General features: G+C 44.0%; 1 protein-coding gene across 1 annotated transcript in view; it reads left to right on the plus strand.

Moving 5' to 3' along the window:
• LOC110328881 (chondroitin sulfate proteoglycan 4-like) overlaps positions 1-18,473 on the plus strand; it is a 64,672-nt gene that overhangs the window by 23,595 nt on the left and 22,604 nt on the right. Inside the window, exons 5-6 of the mRNA XM_029544129.1 lie at positions 1,357-1,533; positions 15,894-16,092. Of these exons, the coding sequence (XP_029399989.1) occupies positions 1,357-1,533; positions 15,894-16,092 (376 nt within the window). The remainder of the gene's footprint in view (positions 1-1,356; positions 1,534-15,893; positions 16,093-18,473) is intronic.

Here is an 18,473-nt window from a genome sequence, read left to right on the forward strand (position 1 = left end):
GGTCACAGACTCATTGAAGCTAATTTCCCATTCGGCTTGAGCATTCTCTGGTCTGAACTCCACTCACCAGTGTTTCCAGTACAGTCAAGAGGAAAGGGATTTGATCAGAATTTTGGTTACTACAAATCAAAGAGGAATAATTAAATCATCCAGTGGCTATTTCAGAATTGAAATTAAATAGATGGAATCTAACCGGGGTAAAACTGAATATTTGCATTTGCTTTATTGCCATAAAAGAGTTCTTCCATGGTGGAATAATTTGATTGTAATGCATTCTGTCCACAGGAGATGTATATTAGCGTTAGAGACACACGATTTATTATGAAGGCAAGGGATTGAGATTTGGAAGTAGCAGGCTATCCTAGTTACATTTCCATTGCTATGATAAAATACCCAGACAAAAATGGATTTACAGAGAAAGGGGTTTGTTTCAATATACAATTCCAGGTTATAGTCCATCATAGCAGGAGAGCCACAGTGGCAAGAAGTTGTATCACATACATAATCAAGAGCAGAAAGAAAGAAATACGTGCATGTTGCTTGCTTACTTGCCTGTGTTTAGCTTTGCTTCTCAACTCTTAAACAGTCCAGGACCCTGTGCATAGGGAATGGTGCTACCCACAGTGGGTTGGGTCTTCCTACATCATGAACTTAACTGAGACCCCCTCAGAGACATGCCCAAAGTCCAACCCAATGGAGACAGTCCATCATTGAGACTCCCTTTCAGGGTAAATCCAGGCTGTGTGAAGTTAATTAAAACTCACAATCACACATAACCTCAGACACAGAGAACAATTAAGGAAACAGTGCCTTCCTAGTTCAAAAAAATATGTTTAGGTGAACTTAGTTGCCCTGATCCGTATGTTTCCAAGGAAGAGAAATGAAACCGAGGAGGAGCCCAAGTCTAACCATTTAAATTGTCAAATAAAACAATCAAAACCTTCATAACTTAGTCACTTAAGTAAGCAAGTGGAACTTAACACTTTATCGTGCTGCCCCATTAGTAGGAAGGCTGGGCTACGCACACTCAGTACATGTTACTGTTAGAGGTGGGATTTAAACTCAACAATTCTGCTACCAACCCGGCATTCTCGTAACTACGCCACATTGCATTATTTTTCCCCCCCTTAAACCTATTCCAAGGGTGAAATGGTATTTCCCTGATTTCTAGGATGAAGTGTGATGCTATCCATCACAGTTCCTCTATGCTCACTCGGGCTTCGTGGGATGAAGACATGCTTCTGTGCTTTAGGGATTCTTAAGCTGGTTTGTGTGTTTGTTTGTTTGTTTTTTAGCAGCGTCATGGTTTGGGTTTGAGTTTCAGCTGGCTGGTGCTCCTGTTGGTTTTGGTTTCAGGTGGAGCAGGGGTTGATTTACTATGTTCACGACGGCAGTGAGGAGTTTCTCGACAGCCTCACCATCTTGGCGAACAGCTCTGAGCTTGCGAAGCAGAGTCTGCCACAGACTCTGTTTGTGACCGTTGAGTCTGTGAACGATGAGGCCCCGGTAGTAACAGCCAATAACATCCTCCAGGTGAGTGCCTCATGGTTTTGATTTGACATAAGAACTTCGGGGCAAACAAATGAGTTCTTATTTATATCATTGCTATTGTAAAACAGCAAGGCATACGTATAGCCATGTTCATATGGTAGTGTGTCTCCACTATGGCAAAGCATTGTTAACTATACTTGCCAATATCCTCTTGGATACTGTTGGGAGGCAATACTTTCTGTATTTCCTTTTACTTTTTGTTTAAACACTTATTCATTTGACTCTGTGTGTGTGTGTGTGTGTGTGTGTGTGTGTATGATGTTTACATATATACGCACAGTATGGTACATTTGTGGAGGTTAGAGAACAACTTGTGGAAGCTTCTTCTCTCCTTTCACCAGGGAGGTTTCAGGAATCTAGCTCTAGTCATCGAGTCATCAGGCTTGGTGGCAGGTGCCTGCTGAGCCATCTTACTGGCCTGGTTTTCTGAATTTCTTGAGCTGGTGCCACTCACAGTGTTTCTTGCTGAGACATGGTCTTTTGTGGTAGGTTAGGGAGGTGTCTGCACATGGCCAGGTCTCCCTAGGCTGGTAACACAGTGGTTAAGAGAGTAAGGTTTGCAGGAGTTATATATGATCAGAGTCCTGACTCCACTGTTGGATGTGTGACCCTGTGTCTTAGTTGTATGAATTGCTGTGAACAGACACCATGACCATGGCAGCTCTTATAAAAGAAAAATTTAATTGGGGCTGGCTTACAATTTAGAGATTTAGTCCCTTAGTGTCATGGCAGGAAGCATGGTGGCATACAGGCAGACATGGTGCTGGAAATGGAACTGGGAGTTTTAAATCTTTATCTGAAGGTAGCAGGAAGTGACTGTGATCCATTAGCCCTGGCTTGAGGTTCTGAGATCTCAAAGTTCTCCCCTAGTAATGCATTTCCTCCAACAAAGCCACACCTACACCAACAAAGCTATCTCCCAATACAGACACTCCCTGTGAACCTTTGGGGTGCATTTTTATTCAAACTGCCATATTCTACTCCCTGGTCCCCATAGACTTGTAGCCATATCATAATGCAAAATGCATTTTATCCAACTTCTAAAAGTCCTCATAGTCTATAACAGTATCAAACTTGTGTAAAAATTCAAAGTCTCTTCTGAGACGCATATAATCTCTCTATTGTAATTCTCTGTAAAATCAAAATGAAAAAAAGGAGATTACATGCTTCTAATATCACAGGATATTAAATTACCATTCCAAAACAGATGAAAGAGAGCATAGTGAGAAAATTCTGAGCCACAACGCAACCAAAAGCCAGCTGGGCAAACCCCAAGCTCTGCATCCCCACATCCAATGTCAAAATGTTCTTCTTATCTTCAACTCCTTTCAGCTTTGTTGACAGCAACACACTTCTTTCTCTTGGGCTGGTTCCATTTTCTGTTACTAGCTTTCCTTGGCAGCCATCACAGAGCTCTGGCATCTCCAACATCTTAGAGTCTCCAAGGCAATCCAGGCTTCACCTTCACAGCTTCACACAGTGGCCTCTCTAGGCCTCCATGCAAAGACACCCCTGACACGTGCCTGGCCTCAGTAGTTTTCCTAAATCTTGGAGTAAGATTCCATAACCCCTTTCAGTAACCAGACTTTTGGCTACTTTGTGGGTTCCTGATGCTGTAAATTGTTAATCCACTCGAAACTCCCTGAGGGTGTGTGTTCCTGCTCTCCACCTGCCCAAATGTTTTGAATTCATGAATGAAAGACACACACACACACACACACACACACACACACCGTCATGGCTAACCCACTCCTCTCCGATATTCCTGAGTTAATACTTACTGAATCTGTATTTCATCTTTGCTGCCCTGGACCCTGCTGGGCAGCCTCCTGGGGCTGCTTTCCTCTTGCACCTACATTTCAGCCATCTCACCCTTCTGCACTTTCCTGGCATGGTCCATCTCCCCTTGTTATGGCCGAATCCTCTATTCATCTCTTTGGTTTCTTGCCAGGGAATCCTAAAAGTCCTGCCTTCATCTCCCTGCCCAGCCATTGGCAGCTGGCAACTTTATTTCCCAATCAGAGCCAACTGGGGACAAGGACCCTCATCGTAGATGTGCAGGTTCCTGTGTGATATTGGGAGCCAAATGAACACAAATAGCATTAGAGGCAATCCCTAACAGGTTTCTTTTTCTTCCACCCTTCTCCATCCTTCTTCTTATTCCCTTTCAACACCCTCATACTAGGTAGGATAGAAAAAAAAGAATAGAGGGGAAAGAGGGCAAAGATTTAAGTAGTCTACTTCCTGCTGAATAGGGGTGTCAAGTTCCTTGGGGCAAATTTGATCTTCCATTAGCATATCTAATCTCTTCCTTGCTTTGCACACAATTGTGTGACAAACTGCAACCAACAGCATCCAGCTACCAACCAGCCCCTTGTATTGGGGCTTTAGCATTTATATATCCTCTGAAAAGCCCCCAGAATTCCAAATGTCACACACTTGCAGAAACTATCTGCAGCTGGAAGAACTATCCCCCTACTAAAGCACAGGGCAAATCATAGTCACCTGCTGTGAAGCAGCTCCACATCCCCACAACAGGGATTAAAACAAAAACATATTCCCATAATATTTCTGTGTTTTTTCAAAGAAATCAAAATTCTCACTATTCCTTTCTCCTACCCTTGACTCTAAAGTCAGAACCTTGTGGCCAAAGCTTCCAAGTTCTGCTATTTGCGCTTTCTGGAACTCAATTACATGCTCACCATCTTTCTGTTTTTGTTAGTATCCTTATCTGCATAAACTTGGCTGTCCTAGAACTCTCTCTGTAGACCAGGCTCATCTCAAAATCCACCTGCCTCTGCTTCCCCAGTGCTGGGATTAAGGGTGTGTGTCAGCACACCAGACCTGAAGCTAGTCTCTAATTCCTTTTCACAAGTTGGAAGCTTAACTGGGTCTTGCCCTGGATCACTCCCTTTATTCAATTTAACATCAGTCTTTTCTGTATTCTGTTTATCTCTTTGAACATAGGATTTAGGTTCATTCCACTTCCTGGTGCCCCCTTTTCCTTGAACTGTATGTACACTGTATTTTTCCTTGCTTAGCTTGCTCCTTTTCAGTATAGATCTTTATTAGATTGAACACCAATAACCACACAACAAAGTCAAAACTAGGCTGTCTTGAAATTTCCTCTGCCAACACTAATAATCTAATACTCTTCAAATTACCCTTAAGCAGACTTTTCAGACAAGGGCAAAAGGCAGCATTGTTTTTTGTTTGTTTGTTTTGCCAAAATATCACCAGAATAGTCTCTAGGCCACATACTAGTATTCTTTTCCTCAGAAACCTCTTAAGCCAGACCCACAGTTCAAATCACACGTTGTCTTCCATGTTTTTAATTAATTAATAATAGGGCCATTAATAGGATGGCCCTATTAATCCCACTTAAAGCATCCAACTGCTTTTCTAATCCAAAGTCCCAAGGTCCACATTCCTCCCATTAAAAGCATAGATGGGTTTATCACAGCAATACCAAAGTCTCTGGTACCAACTTCTGCCTTAATTAGGGTTTTATTGTTGTAAAGAGACACCATGATCACAGCAACTCTTATAAAGGAAAACATTTAATTGAGGATGGCTTATAGTTTCAGAGATTTAGTCCATTATCATCATGGCAGGAACCATGATGATATGCAGGTACACATGGTGCTAGAGAAAGAGCTGAGTTCTACTTCAACAATCAAGATGAGTTCTACATCTTAATATGAAGGCAGCAGTAAGAGAATAAACACTGGGCCTGCCTGAGCTTCTGAAACCCTACAGCCTACCCCCAATGACATACTTTCTCCAACACAGCCACCCCTACTCCAACAAGGCCACACTTCCTAATAGTGCCACTCCCTATGAACCTATGGGGGTCATTTTCATTCAAAATGCAATATACCATTCTCTCAAGGATCAAAGGATTCTCTTGGAAGAGGCCTCAGGAAGATTGTAAGAGCCAGAGGTGATTGATAGCATAAAGAAAGAGTATTTTCCAGATGCACATATGAACTCAGCAATTGTGTCAGCTTGCACAAGACTTTTGAAAGTTCCAGCCAGACAAAATCCCAATATACACAGGGAAGGCAGACTTGTAATCCCATGATTAACTGAAGAACTATTGATGCTTAATAGCTATTGGGAGAAGGAGAGTTAGTTTTCTTTAATGATTGCAGATTTTCATTTTATAAAGTAGTCTCCATGTCTTGGATAGGAAAAGAATACGCGGGGGAAAATGAGGCTCCTGGTTAGGGGTTTGCTGTGAGTTCTGTTGACTTCTGCTCCAAGAATCTTCATACTCTCTTTACTGTGCTTTTTTGGGAAGAGATTTTAGACATCCACTATTTTTAATTAAAGGGGGTTGTTCTTCGGTGTCTGAATGGTGCCAGGGTTCTTAGGGCCTTGCTCATGCTAGCCAAGTACTTTAGCTTATTTTTTAAGCAGTAAGTTTCTAGCCCAACATGCCATGAAATGCTATAGCATATCACCATTTATGAACTACCATTGAAGCAAACCGGAAAGGCCCTTTGTTGACAATGGTGGGCAGATAAGTGACAGAGAAGAACAGGGAGAAAGGAGTAACCGTGAAGTAGGAAGCAGTAAACCGTGGCTTCAGTTTTACGAAGCATTCCAGGACCAGTTAATCCACTGTGCAGGCAGCCCAGGGGCCCACCGTGGGCTAGGCTAGGTAGCCAGGCTTGCATTGTTAACAGGAGGCAGTGGGATCAGAGAATAGGCTTTTTAGAGCTTTGTTTATTTTACAGTTTGGTGAGTTATTCACCTCTGCATTTCATGAGGAAAGTGCTTCTGCCTTTGGAACTTGTTAGTCTGAGCTTCCTTTGCAGTCTTAACCCGGCTCTCCTGGAACACTGCACTGGCTGGCCAAGTTTCTAGACATCCCTTGTTCAGTTACATTTCTCCCCCTCCCCCCCACAGGCTCTTCTGTAGCAGTTCCCCCAGAGGTTGCTTTGCAGAGTCATCTGAGAAAGAAGTTATGGCTGTCAATGGTGGTTAGACACTGCTATCAAAGTTTGCATTTATTGTATATTCCCTGTGTCCTGGTCCCTTCTGTACCTGTTATTGTCTCCATGGCCCTCTGAAGGAGCTGCTGGGAACAGAAGAGTGACCTTGAAGCCAAGTCTCTCTCCACCATTCAGGATGGCTCTGGTCAGAGGGTGAGGACATTGTAGGGAGGGAAGCTCTCTCCAAGGGCAGGACTTTTTCATGGAGGCATGTGTGTCAGGGGAACCAAGGCCTCTCGTACATGGGACTGGCATACCTTGGCTAAGATTTCTTTGGGGGAAACAAACAATACAGAGTCAGCAAAGGGAGGCAGCACTCGGGTGGAGCCCAGTGGGAACTGGGTCAGCTCTTGAGTGCTTTCCCAGTGAAGTCAACAGTCAGTTGGCCCGGTGAGTAACAACATGTGACAACACATGCAAAGCAGCTTCTATCATTGAAGCTCATCAGTTGCTGAGCGGCCAAGATATCTTCAGGGACTGGTCAGGTAGGCAAGCACCCTCTGCCTGGTAAGAACCCGAATTCCAGACCCCAGACTCCCAGAAAAGCAGGAGTCCATCACAGACCACATGGCTCCAACAGTTTAGTCATGGTGAGCCCCAGTTATCATTTGGGGAGTATTTCGAGCCAGGGTAGCAAACTGGTTAACAGTACTGGGTACCATCCAAGGGCCAGGCTTACAGTGGACCTCGCTGAGGAGAGGAATCTGCTGTTTATTCCTGTGAACTCTTATGAGCAAAGATAGGGCTTATGTGCTTGGGTGACCCATCTGTATGCACATTAGGGGGAAGAGCCTTCCTGGCCAAGGAATACTCCAGAACAAATATAATCAATCTGAAGTAAGCCTGGCATGAAAACCCCAGAGCGGTGGGTGGGAAGAAAAGGATGATAAATATTAGCTCCATGTTGAGAGTTGATTTCTGAGCATAAGGATCCCTCAGCATGACGCAGGTTTGTTCTTTTGGTTTCCAGAGATACTAGTGGGTGGCAGCCAGCATTTCTGAGCCACACCCCTCCATCACTCACGAGTCAGGCTATAAATGTACCACTTAACTGATGCAATGATTCCTCGTTTAATCCTCTCCATGATTCTTGTGATCAAAGGAGGGTTGTAATAAATATTTGAGGCAAGGAAAATTTAAGGCACTTGACAACTGGCAAAGTGAGCAAAAGTAGGATTTGAGCCTGGGTGGTCTGAGTTCAGAGTCCACACCTGCTACCCGTAGTAGGAATGGTCAGGAGGCTATAGGTCCTATGGTACCAAACCAATATTTTAAAATCATAATAAATGAAATAGAATGTGTAATACCAAATTATCTTCTGTCTAACACACACACACACACACACACACACACACACACACCCCACATGGGTAGTGTGTAAAATGTATTAATTACTTTGGCTAATTGAAAGGCACTGCAAGCTATGAAACTAACAAAGCCAGATGTTTTTATATAGATGGAAAAATGCCCCCTCCATCACTCTTACTGTTTCTGGAAACACTTGGCCTGTCTGTTTGTACATGTGTACATGTGCATTTGTGAGGATGTGCACCTGTATATAGAATTCTCTAGCCTGCCTCCCTGGCCAGGCTAGGGTGCCTATAAGCACAGGACTTCTTTTGTCTTCCCCACTCCGATGTTGGGATTACAGGCACATGCCAGACAAACTTGACTTTGTATGTGGGGGCTGGAGATGGTTTAGGTCCTCGAGCTTGTGTGGCATGCACTTCACTGACTGAGCCATTGTCTCACCCGGAAACGTGACCTTTTATGAGTTGAGTCAAGTTCTAGGAGTTCATCTGTTGAAAGTGCTAAATCCTGAACTCCCAGAAACTGATACCATAGGGTGAGGACAAAGTTGTTACCTCCTGTAATGACTGTACCCTCTGCACCTAATACTGCCAGAGTTCTTTACTACATTAAGAGTTGTCTGACTGCCAGGCAGGGAAGTCCGCTTGTTGTCCTTAGCTTTAAAGTCTCCTAATAACTGTTCAATGTCCTAGCTCTGCCAGCCTAATTAGCTCCACCTGCTCATTGCCCGTTCACACAGGCTTGCCTTTCCCAGCTAGAAAGTAGGCTGGGATGGGGAACAGTAGGCATCTACTTTCAAACCTGGTCATCTCACTTTATGGACTGCAGTGGCCATCCAAAGTCATCGTCATGAGGGAAGAAAAATAACAAATGACAAGGATTTAAACATTCCAAGTAAAGGGTGTAAAGTTGAGGGGACACACACACAAAGACACACACACACACACACACACACACACAGAGAGAGAGAGAGAGAGAGAGAGAGAGAGAGAGAGAGATTGCCTAAAGGTCTTAGAACAATGTAGTCTTATGCATTGAAATTTTGAAGCACAATGATAGTATCTATTATCAATCGCAACTTAATTTCAAATAGAAAAAGAACCAAGCAGAAGTCAGGAATTAGCCTTCATCTCTTAGAAAGTCTGCTCTAGGCAGTCCACGGGACCTAAGATATGCTATTAGTTTCTGCCCCCCGTTATCTTTGTTTTCAAGCTATTTCTCCCTTTCCCACCAGACTGGCTGGTAATGATGGAAAAGCTAAATGTATTGACTACACTGCAGGGAGTGTCATGAATCAATTCCCAATAATATTATAGGATTATCAGGTCTGTCCATTTTTCTGGATGTGAATGTGGACAGTGTATGCACTTAGTTAAAGCCACAGCTAACTGAGCACACTGTCTAGTAGCAGATGTATGAGTAATTCCTCCCAAATGTAGGGATTGTTTCTGACAGTGACATTTCTTCTCTTTATTTCAGAGCAATTGGTTGATGAAGATAATGACCACTTTCTGGTCACATGGTAGCTAATACTGCTGAAATGTTTATTCTGTGTCTGGTTTTGGGCTCAGCATGTGACACAAGCCTTCAACAACTCTGTAGGGTATCGTTTTTATTTGAAAAATGAGGAATCTATAGCACAGGAGAATCTCGGCTAAGATTTCAAGAGAGACAGACAGACTGACAGACAGACAGAGCCTTGGGGATATAGCAGAGTTAAGGTACGAGCTTGAGATCACAATGGTGAAGCACTACTACTTTCTCCTTTACAGTTACAGTTCTGGAACCCAAGGGCCTGGAGGAAGTATGGGCTTCCCACAGAGTTAAGGGTAGAGATGAAGTGAGGGGCTGGGGTGTGGCTTGGAAGTAAGTTACTTCTATAATGTGTGCATGGGCGTGGGCTGGAGAGACTAGTGGTGGCATGTAGGATATGGGCAGTAGATATGACTTGCCCAAATAACAACGTTAAGCAGAGAGAGAATCTGGGACAGAAGCAAAATGTGATTTGCACAAGGCCTTCAGATTTATGGGTTTTTAAAATCACATTGATTTATTTGGGATATAGGGTAAAGGGGCCACACCCATGCACCAAACACAAGTATCGGTGTCAGAGGACAACTTGCAAAGAGCTGGTTTCCCCTTCGACTATGCAGATCCCACGGGCACACTCAGATCCTCAGGCTTGGTAGCAGGCACCTTTTCCTTCATGTTCTCGCCAATCTGCATTTTATTAAAACTTTCAGGTAACCTTATGTGGCTTTCTTCCTCCTAGTCTTGCCAGGGTCTGTAGATAGCAAGAGTGTCCACCCCAGTCTGCTTTGGAGAAGAGCATGGGAGAGGTGGGAATTGATCCTGACAGCATACTGGACTCTGGATGGGGATTCAGAGCAGGGTCTGAGCATCACCTTCTCCGGTGTGGCGTTTCAAGCGGTGCCTTTCTCCTGCAGGAACAAGACAAATCCTTAAACCGCAGGGCTTGCGGGCCCATCTCTAAGGGAATTTGGTGCTGTGAATGGGGTCATTTATTTGTGTTCTGACAAACCAGACTCAGAGTTATGCCATCCCTAGTGACTCCTTTGTATTCTGCTCTGGAATCCATTCTTAAAGAGTGCTTTTGAGTTTAAGTGATTTTTAAAAATTTTTTTAATTTTCTTTTTTTTAATTAGATATTTTCTTTATTTACATTTCAAATGCTATCCTGAAAGTTCCCTATACCCCACCCCTACCCTGCTCCCCTACCCATCCATTCCCACTTCTTGGCCCTGGCATTCCCCTGTACTGGGTCATATAAAGTTTGCAAGACCTGGGGGCCTCTCTTCCCAATGATGGCCAACTAGGCCATCTTCTGCTACATATGCAGCTAGAGACTAGAGCTCTGGGGGTGCTGGTTAGTTCATATTGTTGTTCCACCTACAGGGTTGCAGACCCCTTCAGCTCCTTGGGTACTTTTTCTAGCTCCTCCATTGGGTGCCCTGTGTTCCAGCCAATAGCTGACTGTGAGCATCCACTTCTGTATTTGCCATGCACTGGCACAGGCCACATAAAATTCTGGCCACAAGGAGGCTTCATTTTCCCATTTTTCAAAAAGAAAGACCTGTAATATAATACTATAATGCTTTGCCTTGTTTTTACTTTAAAGATAGGCTTGGCTTGGCTTGGCTTTGTATGGTGCTGGGGATTGAACCCAGGGCCCGGTTTGTGCTAATCAAGAATTGTCCCTTGGAGATACACCCCCCCATCCCACCCCACCCCCTACTTATTTGGTTTTGGCAATTATTTAGAACCACTAGAAGGAGCTTTGCGAACCAGATACAGTGGAAGAGTAAAGGCTGTGAAAGTCAGTGGCAGTCCAGACTGCCCAGAGTATTCTATACAACTCCCCTGAAACCCGATCCAAAGGCCAGAGTCTTTAAATGTTGATAGCACTACGGTGGATGACATTGGGTCCATAGCTAGACACAGTTGGTAACCCTGGAAGTTTACCCATGGGTCAACCTCTCTTCCTCTTATGAGCAGAGGTGAATTTTGATGTACTGCCCCCAGGGCAAGTGTGGCATGTCCTCAGACACTTGCTTATTGAACCTTACATCACTTTCAAATCTGGCTTCAAGGTTGAGCTCATTGCTGTTCCCCTCTCCACATATTTGAAGTTACCTGTGACCCAATGCTGGGCTCTAAACTAAGCTGCCCTTGAAGTGATGGGACTGATGAGCTAGTGACAGGTTCCCCATTTGTTTTAGAAGGTGGTATATTCCAGAGCTGACAGGGGAAAGTGGTGGTTGGCCTTAGAGGAACTGCAGTGGAAAAAACACTCTTCCAAGCTCCTGATTAGAAACAAATAATTAGGGTCTACAAGTTACCGGAAGGGAAATGACTGCACATTCGCAAGTTAATTTTCATTCCTGAAATAAAAATAAGCCACAGGGAATGATTTAAAAATGTAAAGCCTGAAACTGGTGGTCATGGTACTGCTAAACAGGCCAACTTACGCATTTTATAGGAACCGTGGCTTTTCCACAAGTTAAATTAAGCCTAAGTCCTTGTAATCTGAGCACACCGTTAATTTTGTATTTCCAGTAGACACTGAAAAGTTGTTGTCCTTAGACTGAGAGAGAAAAACGGTCAGTAAATTGAAGTTGTTAACAGGAAAATGTCCCATCCCATGATGGATGATGTGAAGTTAAGCAATATATGCAGCCTGTGTTAGGAAATAATCTTCGTGCTGTTAACGTAACTGGGGTGGCTTTAGAGCCGTGTTAAAGAACAACGCACTCGGTGGCTTGAGAAGATGGCCTACTGGTTAGGACGCTTTCTGCTCCTGCAGGTTGCAGTTTGCCTTCCAGCATCTACAATGCAGAGTTCAAATCTACCTATAACTCTAGCTTCAGGGGATCAGTTTCCCTCTGCTGGCTCCCCAGGGCACCTGCACACCTATGTGTACACATAGACATGCATACATAAAAACAAAGTAAATCTAATATTTTTCAAAGTTACATTTGGGCTGAGTGTGTATCTTTGGTGATACACACGCAGAAGAACCTAGCTTTGCCACACAGTACCATAACACAACAGCCAAATATGGTCTTACCCTCGGAGGCAAATCTCGTAAAGGAAATGGGCAACCCCAAACTAGTATTTACTAAAGACTCACTGTATGTCAGGTGAGGTTGTGCTAAGTACAACATAGAGATATCCCCACTATTCCTTGTTACTGATGAAAAAATTAGAACCCAGGAAGATTAAGAGATGTGGACAAGGTTATACTGCTAGGAAATATGAAGACAGTGACTTGAACCCTGGTTGTCATTGGATAAAACCAAAATCTAATGGTTTCGAACAAAAGTAATTTGAACACAAGAATTTGAATTTTTAACAGTGCTGTTTTTATTGGCATGAGTTATTCTTCAAGATAGTGAATTGCCTTAGTTACATTTGCATTGCTGTGAAGAGACATCATGACCAAGGAAACTAACAAAAGAAAATGCTTAACCGCGAGCTTGCTCATACTTTTAGAGGGTGAGTCCAAGGCCATTATGTCTGGGAGCATGGCAGCAGGCAGGCATGGCACAGGAGCAGTAGCTAAAAGCGGACATCTGATTGGCAAGTTGGAGGCAGAGTGAGCAACTTGGCCTGGTGTGAGCTCTTGAAACTTCAAAGCCTCTATTCAGTGACACACCTCCTCTAAGGCCACACCTCCTAATCCTTCCCAAATAGTTCCACCAACTGGGGACCAAGCATTCAAACATATGAGTCTATGGGGTCATTTTTATTCACGCCACCATAGTAGCCTTATAGAGTTGAACACAGATTTGTATGTATAAATTCTGGTGTAAGTATATGTGTGTGTGTGTGTGTGTGTGTGTGTGTGTTTATGCATGTGTATATAAATTTTATATATAATTTATGATCATAGCTGTTGGCATTCACAAGGTTAGGGGATTGTTCACAAAAGGGTTTTTTTCCTTGCTATCTGTAGTGGCACTTTGGATATAATTTGAATGATTTTTATTTTCTGGATATCAGGTTTGGTATGAAAACTTAAGCCCTACATGCCTTCTGGATTCCCATTCAAACTCTATTTCAGTGGCATGGGATACGAACTGTCACTGCAAAAGTGCCTCCCTTTCTGAGGAAAATTTGTTCCTTTTGAGCATGCATCATACCAATTTAATAGTTTAGGAGTGAAGTTTTAGATTCTCTGCTAAAAAGCATAGAACCAGATACAGTGTTGGTTTGCTAGTAAAGATGGCACATATACTCGGGAGTGTGCACATGATGTCTCTGTGTTCTGTAAGAAACAGCTACAGGTAAAGGTGTGAAAATTGAGTAAATGATAAAGCCACTTACTTTTGGTGTTAGTGAAATGTCACATGTCCTAGTCACTGTGAAGAGACACAATGACCAAGACATCTCTTACAAAACCAAAGCATTAAACTGGAGGCTTGCTTATAGTTTCATTACCATCATGGGAGGGAGCATGGCAGCAGGCATGGTGCTGGAGAAGTAGTTGAGAACTATATTCTGATCACAGGAAGAGGGAGTGGGGCTGGACTGAACATGCCTTTCGAAACCTTAAAGCCCACTCCTAGTGACATACTTCATCCAACAAGGCCACACCTCCTAACCCTCCTAGTCCTATCAAAGAGTTCTGTTCCCTGGTGATTAAGCATTCACATATGGGGGTAGGGAGATTTGCCACATCATGTGACTCCCTGGTTTTAGAACTTCTGATATCTGATTCCATTCAGTGAGACTCATTTTAAAAGCATCAGTGAGCTCCCGCTCTCTGCTGTCCACTCCCCATGCGGCTGTCTCCCTTCCAATGGTGGGGAACGTTTCCTTCTCACTGGGAAAGCTCCAAGTGTGTTGTCAGTCCCCTGCCTTTCCTCCCTCTGTAACTCTCATGTTCTAAGCCCTCACCACCTTTAGTAGACACCCAGACCCGTACCACTTCCCATCCTGCTGTGGCTTCCTCACTGTCGTTCTTTGTAGATTTCTCATAGTCACCCACTGACTGGTCTCCTGCTTCTACAGACCATCATGACATAAAGGCCAGGCGGGTTGGACATTCTGTACACAAGTCAAGACTATACTTGGATTTGACCATCTCTTGTGTTTTGAGACATCTCCTTTCTTCTTCATCTCGCTTATTTTCTTTCCGCCATAATGACCCCTTCACCACTTCTCCTACCTCATCTAACTCCAGTGTCCCATGTTCTTTTCCTGTTCCTGGATATACAGATATGTGCATGGCTTCTCTTTTATCCCATGTGGCCTTCCTCTAACAAGCCTCCTGCTTTAACAGTCTACATCCCAGAACCCCGGACTGTGGTTCACTGTTTTCCTGGTCTAGGGATTTTATAACTCACTACATTGTTCATTCCGATTATGCCTGTTCCCTCCTCTCTTGTGTTCTTTTGTGCCCTCCGCTGAAGTGCAGGTTCCACAAAGGCATGACTCCTTTTGTTTCCTTCACTGCTACAGTGCAAATATCCATAAGACTTGCTGGCACATGGTGAATGAGCAATATATTTGGTTAAGTGTTGAGTTAAGAGATTTGAGTACAGTTAGTAAAGTCCCCAGCATCCACATAGAACCATCAGCCAGCCACAGTGATGCCTTTGTAATCCCAGTTCTTCAGAGGTGCAGATGGGCAGATCCCTGGAGCTCTCTGGACAGTTAGCCTAGCCTAGTCCATGTCCCTCTGAGAGACTTTGTCTAAAAAATAAACAAAGTGCATTGCCCTGAAGAAAGACACCTGAGGTTATCCTATGGCCTCTACTGGTATGTGCACACATGTGCCCACCTGCATACCCATGAACATGCAGACATATGTGCACACACACACACACACACCTGAACTTGGAATGTGGAAGAGATGGGGGTAAGCGAGAGAGAGAGAGTGAGAACAGGAGATACACAGAGAAATGTTCAGGCAATGTAAATAGATTTTTAACAGGAAGAGGAGAAAGCAGCTGAGTTTCTTAGCCATGGTTACAGATGTGAACCATCAGTACAGCAAACGGCACAAGAACAAAGAAAGCGGGCCCTCGTTTTCATGTAAGACAGGAAGAATAAAGGGAACGACAAATGTACAATGTGCATTCTTCTTCTTCAACTGTTTAAAAGCTGGTGACACCAGTAGCTACTGAGAGCAATGTGTAGAGATCCTCAGGCCAACCCAGGAAAGTAGATGCTGCATCGTCTGGCATTCCATGTGGTGTATTTAGCATAGGGACAGCTCGCAAGATGCTTTGTTGCCAATGGCTATATAGTTAGATATTTACATCAGTGCATATACACTGTCGAGTAATTAACTTTGAGTAAATAATTAGCTAATACTTTTAATCTAAATCACGGACACCGGCATGTACATGGTGCATAGACATACGTGCAGGCAAAACACCTATATGCGTAAAAAGTAACTCCATTCTTTAAAAACTCGCGTAAGTTTAGTTTTTCCATCTTCTTACATGGGGTCCACGGTCCCGATGATGTGGGTGGACTGGAATTGGTTCTCTTTTCTTTAAGGTGTGGGTGAATTCTGTCACTGAGGTGACCAGAAGGGACCTGTGTGCAGAAGATGGGGACTCTTCCCCACGGGACTTGGTCTACTGGGTCACTCCTCCCAACAACGGGCATCTGGCTCTCACGTCCACTCCTGGCAGAAGTATCCAGAACTTCACTCAGGCTCAAATTGATGAGGGTCAGCTCGTGTTTGTGCACTCTGGTAAGTCACGGAGCAAAGCAGGGTCAAGTTCATGTGTTCTGAGCAGTGAGTGGTGTGGCCGTCAGACGGAAGAGTTGCTGACTGAAAAACCACAGAACGTAGAAACTTCCCAGAGTCTGTGTTTTTTGTTTTTTCTTAAAGCAACATGTTTAGGAGAGCCAATGAAAGCATTAGAGCCAGCTTGAGCCTCCCCTGAGGCTTACTCAGAAGGGCATGTAAGGTCAGGCCTTCCATGAGAGCCCACTCCTCCCTCTCACTGTAATAGCCTCTGTCTGTGGTTCTCCACCCTTGCTTTGGCTGTGAGAATACTTGGGCCTGTTTGTTTTCTCCCTTCCCCATGACAGTGCAAGCCTCCTGAGGAAGGACAGAATCTCTGCCATCCTCAGCCCCTCAAACATTGACTAGAACATAGTAGATGCTTAACAAATAAAATGTTTTTGAACAAATTAAGTTTTTTTTTTCTACTACAAAACACCAACTGTGTACCAGGTAGTAACATTCCAGATACTGAGGACACAAAGCAGTTTTTGTACAAGGATTGCACTCATGAATGAGTGAATGTAACTATAATCATGAGAGATCCTGATGTTGGTTGGAAGGCTCTTTCTGCTTCCTGCTAGTCATCAGTGAGTCAATACTGACAACGCTTGCTAGGAATCTGCTGTAGTGGTGGCCCAGGAAGTCAGCCAGGGCAGCCTGGCTTTGTTGCAAGACTGGCCTTGTCAGTGGACCAGGGTGGGCAGCAGCAGGAAGGAGGTGTGAGGAAGGAGTATGACCCAGGAATACATGACTTAAAAGCTCAAATCTTATCTCTCCCCCAGTTGGTTTAAAGTATATTACTTGAGACTATAATAAAGAAAAGAAAGATAGGACACCTTCTAAACTCAGAGGCAATGATACCCTGATTATCTCTAATACACTTAGCTCCCAGGTTTCCCAAAGAATCTGAAAACAAATTTGCATATGGATGCTCTCATTTGGTGGTCACAGACTGGAGCTCAGGGTCTTAGATTTCTTTTGGAACTCTCCTACATCGCTTCCATTCCTCATGAGGTACAGTATACAGACTATGTCGTTTCACAAGTACTCTGCAGGCCTCTGAGCCATACACAGTCATGACCCCATTTTTGAGATGAGAAAACTTACGACATAGAAAGATGCAGCCTGGCCTGACCCTTAAGGGCGTGGCAGGTGGGAGGACCTTGGTTCCTATTAGCAGCACAGGATGGAAACAACAGCTAGCTGTCGGGGTTGACTGGCTTGTCAGCTACCAGGTCACTATGTGCTTTTAGCAGATAGAGAAAATGACGTCTAAGCAAGAAGGAAAGAAAGGGAGAGGCCAGGATACCACGAGGACTAATCCATTATAGCTCCTAAATGGACACTGAGGCCAGCTGGTAACTCTCAGAGCAACTGGGGCCCAGCTGCAGGTGACTTGCTGAAACCGGCTGCCCATCTGCCCATCACCGGCTCCAAACAAAGGTGGAGTTTAACTAATCTCATTTAGGATCCTACATCTGCAAAGTGCTCTGCTGTAATCTAATTCACCAGTCCATACAACAGCCTAAGGAGTTTGATATAGCCAAGACGTGGGCAGCCAAGGACTCTGTCACTTGTCCTCCTGGAGGTACCCTTGGGAAAACTCAGAGCTATGCTGTAGAGAATCTGCAGGTCACCCTACATGTCTGCTTTCTTCCTTGTCTTCCTTTGTTCCTACGTAATCAGCTAGACCTCACTATGGGTAACACTCTTTATTTGTTCTGATATCATCTCTTTGGATTCAGGAGGTACTCCCGGAATTCCTAGTGTGTAAAGGCATTTCCTCCCCCCCCTTTAATTTTGTGTTTCGTGGAGAATTTAAACAATAATACAACTTTGAAAATCTATTTCTGGGGAAGCAGGCAGAAGCAGAACGTTAGGTTGCAGGCCCCATGAGGAGTTAGGCACACTCTGTGTCTTTCTCTCTCCCTCTCTCTGATTCTTTAATGGTGACCGATGAATATGTTGGTTAAAAAAAAAATACTCACCCCCTGTAAATGTTCTTCTGAGGAATGGGGGCTTCCTAATGAGGAAGCTAAGCCTTGCTTATCTAAGGCTTAAAGGATGTCAAACGTCAACCTGCCTGCTGTCAATCAGTCTGCGTTACTAAGGGAGTACCTGCACATAATTGCAGTCTGACCATACAGCCTTGGTTCCTTGCCTTATTTCCCCAACAGCAACAAAGACACATTTTTACCTAGTACATTCTGTGAGGGCCCGTGGGCTTTTAATTTACTGCTAAATGGACATTTTCAGAGAGTGACAGGGATGTGGCCACCAGTCTCCCTACATAGAGATCTTGCCCCTGCCTTTCGAGTCAGACTGTTAAAACTCCCCGGGGA

Source organism: Mus pahari, chromosome 11 (assembly GCF_900095145.1).
Source record: "Mus pahari chromosome 11, PAHARI_EIJ_v1.1, whole genome shotgun sequence".
NCBI classification, from domain to species: domain Eukaryota; kingdom Metazoa; phylum Chordata; class Mammalia; order Rodentia; family Muridae; genus Mus; species Mus pahari.